Source organism: Diachasma alloeum, unplaced genomic scaffold (genome assembly GCF_001412515.2).
Source record: "Diachasma alloeum isolate Michigan unplaced genomic scaffold, Dall2.0 Dall_scaffold_01143, whole genome shotgun sequence".
Classification (NCBI taxonomy): Eukaryota; Metazoa; Arthropoda; class Insecta; order Hymenoptera; family Braconidae; genus Diachasma; species Diachasma alloeum.
In genome coordinates this window covers 75,155-79,837 of record NW_021681253.1, presented here as the reverse complement: position 1 = coordinate 79,837, position 4,683 = coordinate 75,155, and the positions used below count along the sequence as shown (strand labels likewise).

General features: G+C 48.0%; 1 protein-coding gene across 1 annotated transcript; it reads left to right on the top strand.

Annotated features, from left to right (window-relative positions):
• The first annotated feature begins 770 nt into the window (after positions 1–770).
• On the top strand, positions 771–1,925 carry LOC107045961 (mucin-7-like). The gene is made up of 2 exons (XM_015268390.1): positions 771–950; positions 1,323–1,925. Exons 1-2 carry the CDS (start codon positions 771–773, stop codon positions 1,923–1,925), a joined length of 783 nt encoding a protein of 260 aa, XP_015123876.1.
• Positions 1,926–4,683: the final 2,758 nt, after the last annotated feature.

Below are 4,683 nucleotides of genomic sequence, written 5' to 3'. Positions count from 1 at the left end.
CGTGCTACTCTGACCGGTGCAGTGGTGGGGTCGGAGTGACTATGGGTGGACTACTTATTGATCACCATACACAGGTCCATACAGAGCACCACCACTTTGCATCGTTGACATACGTCACAATAGTTGACGAAAGACACCACGTCTCTAAACATATTCGGCCAGTAATATGCGGTATAGATACGGCGATACGTTTTGTCGACACCCAAATGGCCTGCTTGGGGAAGATCATGACACTGGGAAGTAGCTTGCTGACGTAACTCCCGCGGAAGTACGAGCTTCCACGCGTCGAGGTCAACCATCTCTAACGTGACAAAGTCAGAGGGTCGATAAGTGTACAACCGACCATCCACGATCTTCCAGTCGAGGAAGAAGTCGGGAGCGCGCTGGACATTCCGGGACTTGCGCGAATACCACTTATCGGTGGAAACAGTGGCAACTTCGATAGTCTCGAAGTCCTCGCTTTCACCCTCGGGTGCGCGGAATAACGCATCAGGGACATGATGGAATGCCCCTTTACGATGGATGATCTTGAAATCATACTTGAGGAGCCCGAGAGCCCATCGAGCGAGTCGACCAGTAGGGTTACGTAGGTTAACCAGCGCAAGCTACTGTGATCTGTGATGACCGTGAAGGAATACCCCTCCAGATAACATCGGAACTTTGTGATGGACCAAATGACCGCAAGATATTTGAGCTCTGTCACGGTATATTTCTTCTCAGCGGAAGTGAGCGCCCTACTTGCGTAGGCGATAACACGTTCCTCGCCGCCAATGACCTGTGTCAGCACGGCACCCAAACCTACCGTACTGGCGTCGGTTTGGAGAGAGAACGGTAACTCGAAATTCGGACAAGCCAACGTCGGTGAGGACGTGAGATGCGTTTTCAGGGCAGCGAAAGCGATGCTTTGGGCCTCCGCCCATTCCGACGTCTGGTTCTTACGCGTCAAGCAGGTAAGAGGCTCCGCAATGGTTGTAAATTGCGGGATAAACCTTCGGTACCACGAAGCCATACCGAGGAAGCGCCGCAACTGTTTCAAATTCCGTGGTTGCGGGAATTCGGGATTCTGGTCAACGACCGGCGGGAGCTCCGGCCGGGGATAAACGACGACATATTAGGCCATGGTGCTTTGACTGCCACGAGCGCGGTCACGCGTTCCCCCAATGCCCACAGCCCACAGGGGACCTCTTTTGCGGACAATGCCCGTTCCGTCTGATAAACACGAACATTTGTCCCACGCACGGTCTCGTCGAGCACCCAGCGGGTGGTCGCTCCACTAACCGTGCAGGCGGCCCAAAAACCCGGTTACCCCAAAAACCTTTAAGGCTCCTGCTGGGCAAGCCCAGCGCACCGCCAAGACGACTCCTCTAAAACAAGGGGATCAGAAATCGGGCCAGTCACGAGCCGGGACCTACAGCGCAGAGAGAACCCGCCATCAGCAGGGCAGAAGCCAAACTAATTCAGCGCCGACCACACAGCCGTCCATCCCTACCACCACCCTAGCTGAGCAGTCTACACCGTCCACAGACGGATATCAGAGGGTGCGACCGGCCCCCAGCTCAGATCTCAGGTTCTTCTGGACACCAGAGGCATCGAGCCCGCCAACCGCCACCGTCAATCCCTGGGCTACAACCAGGAATCCTCAGCAGGGGTACTACTCGACTGCAGCTGCTCAAGCCCCAACTTCAGCGGTGTGGGCCTCGCACTCATACGTGCCTCCATCGGCACCACCAACAGCTGCCCCGCTGCCTCCAACACCAAGCCAGACCATGCCGGCCGTCACACCGGAGATGATGTCCCTCCTCCAGCAACTCGTTAGTCTGCAGCAGCAGGCAGCCGCCCAACAGGCCCCAGCACAGCAGCCTTCCGGGCCTCCAGGAGAACCCCCGGCCAGAGCCTGGGGCACCAGGTATCCTCCCCGTTCTTAAGCGGTGGTACTCGACGACTCGAGTCACAGACCGGGTCCGTTAGATCTTATATTCTTTTTTTTTGTTATTTGTTTTTCCCGATAAGGCTACTAACGGCCGACACCATTTTTGTTATTTAGTTTCTCGAACGAGAACCAAAGAAGTGGACGTAATTTTTTTTTCTTGACCGATCTCTCTAACGGCTGAAAGCCGAAAAGTTTCTGTTTATTATTAGTATCCTTTTGTACTTTTTTTTATCGGCGAGAAAAGCCATGTTTTTTTTTTGTTTGTTCATGTGATAATACTGACAATTATTCTAGTACTTTTTTATTTTTCTATGATCATCTCCGTCAGGTACGGTGGAAGGCGACACGAGAGTAGAATGTTGCTCACAATATATGTAGAGATACATTTTTTTTTTACTTTGAGTCCACTATCCCACTCATCATGTTAGGAGTGCGGCTAAGACTGAATACTTTATATAAGAAATATACTGGTTCTGAGTCCTCATACTTATTTGAGAGTTTTCTTCCGACCACTACCTCAGGGTGTGGGTTCGAGTACCTTCAACAATCCAGGGACGAGCAGAGAAGGACGCCCCCATCATCTACCCAGCCACAGGTCCATCGAGAGCAAGGCACACCCGGATAAGGACAGTCAAAGGAGGGAGTGTAACGAACATGTGGGGATGTCCGTTAGGAACACCACCGAGACCTGAACACAACGACAGGAAAAGTCTATCCGTGACCAATTAAGTAGGGTGAGAGAGAGAGATTTTTGTTTTCCCACTCCGGTGGAGTTTTGAGTATAAGTTATCCCATTCCGATGGAGAAGTTTTGAGTATAAGTTTTCCAATTCCGATGGAGAAGTTTTGAGTATAAGTTTTCCCATTCCGATGGAGAATTTTTGAGTTTCGTTTTCCCATTCTGATGGAGAATTTTTGAGTTTCGTTTTCCCATTCTGATGGAGCATTTTCGGTTTAGTATTTTCCCACTCCGGTGTGGTAAATTTTGATTAGTTCATGATCGATAAATAATTTTTGAGGGCCCATAATTTGATCGAGACGAAGGGCCATATTTAGATTCCATCGGTCTTTTTGTGGGAATAACCCTTTTATAACTCTCGCGGAAATCACATAGGATTAATTGAAATATTAGCGCTCCAGAATTTTAGTTGGATATTACGGGGTAAAATGGGTTCTTTTTTTGAGTTTTGTTGGAAGGTCACTTGGGGTAAGCGCAACCCTTAATCCCGGTGAATTGCCTGGTTGCCTTAGAGTTTCGGGGGGAAACGTTTATTCTATTTTTTTTTGTAAAATAACTATCCGTAATTAATTATTAATTTTGCCTCGTAAATCCCGGAGATTTGATCCGTGAGACGCATCTTAAATTTTTAGGATCGATTGAGCCTCCATCCGCTCTAAAAATAATTTTTAGGAATTAATTTGATTTTATTTGAATTTACGCATTCGAAAATCCCCGAATTTATTCGGTGGCTCCCTCGAGGCTTACACCTCTGAGGAGAAAACGTCTCTACCAATCAGAGCCCAGCGTGGTTGGTCGGAAGTCCCGAGGGCCCGTTGTGCCGCAGCACTGACCTCCGAAATCAGTTGCGCGTTGACCGTCTTCAGTAAGTAGTCGCGTGTGAATTTCTGTGTGCCCATACAACGCAACTGCGCAATCTGGATTATTGTGGGATTATTCTGTAGCTGCAAGGATCCAGGATGGTCCGAAAAGGAAAAAGGACCGTGAAACATCAGAAAACAGTGAGTTTTTTGGTATTTTTCCCCCTAATTTCGAGTCAATTTCAAATGGCGTCTTTTCCCCTTCATGGCAGTATCCCTCGCGTGGCCCTCAACCACGTGCAGTGGTTGATCACCTCCCTTTATTCATACTTGTTGGTCCGAATTTTGCATTTTTTGGGTATTATCCCTTATTCGGTTCTTTTTTTAGTTTTTATTCCGGTTTATCCCCATCATCTTTTGAGATGATTTTGGGGTTTAGTGAGTGTGTTTGTCCAGGATTGGAATTCCTGTCTTTTCCCAGTCGAAATCTGACGATATCCGACGTGGGCTATTTCCTTCTCCCTCGCTCCTATGGCGAGGAGTATCGTTAGTTCATCCTACGTAAAAATTACGTAGAGTTTTTCCCCTCGCGGCACCCCGCTAACGCGCCTACAAGTGGTGGCTATCGCTTTCCGTAAGTGTTCCGTCGTTTAAAATTCCCTCCGGAGGTAAATTAATCCGGAGAGGTCCCCAATGATCCCAAAATTATAATTTTGGTTTCATGGGCTCCGCTAGACCTTCCTGAGCAAATTGGCTTTGAGTTTTTGAAAATTGACTCTGCCGATTTTCCGCTATGGCGAGTTTAGTTTTAGCTAATTTTTATTTCCGTGCGCCGTACAATATGCGTGCACTGGTTAGTTCATTTTCTCGCTCTCTCACTCTCACGGCGATTGGCATACCTTCCCTTCATTTCTCGACATTCTCGAGTATTTCGGGATTAATCGATCATTTTTTATTAAGGTAGCGGAGGCAGTTTCTAATCAGTAGGTAGTACTTGATCACTCGGCTATTTATTTATTAAGTGCGAAGTTTGAGTTGATTTGATCAAGAAGGTAAAACCAACAGTGCAAAGAATAAAATCCCTGCTTTCGCTAGTGATCTCAATTGCGGCAGTGGTACCACTGTAAACTGTCAAAAATAAATGGTAAAAGCGCGCGAACGCGGGAAACGGCTATTTTCGCCGTTTGCTTGTGGAATGAGCTAAGTGTGTACGTG

Bases quoted from the DNA above. Each gene is read 5' to 3' on its own strand.
- LOC107045961 (XM_015268390.1), top strand. From the start codon at position 771: ATGACCTGTGTCAGCACGGCACCCAAACCTACCGTACTGGCGTCGGTT. The intron at 951-1,322 runs GTAAGAGGCTCC...AAAACCTTTAAG, and splicing joins GGTTCTTACGCGTCAAGCAG to GCTCCTGCTGGGCAAGCCCA.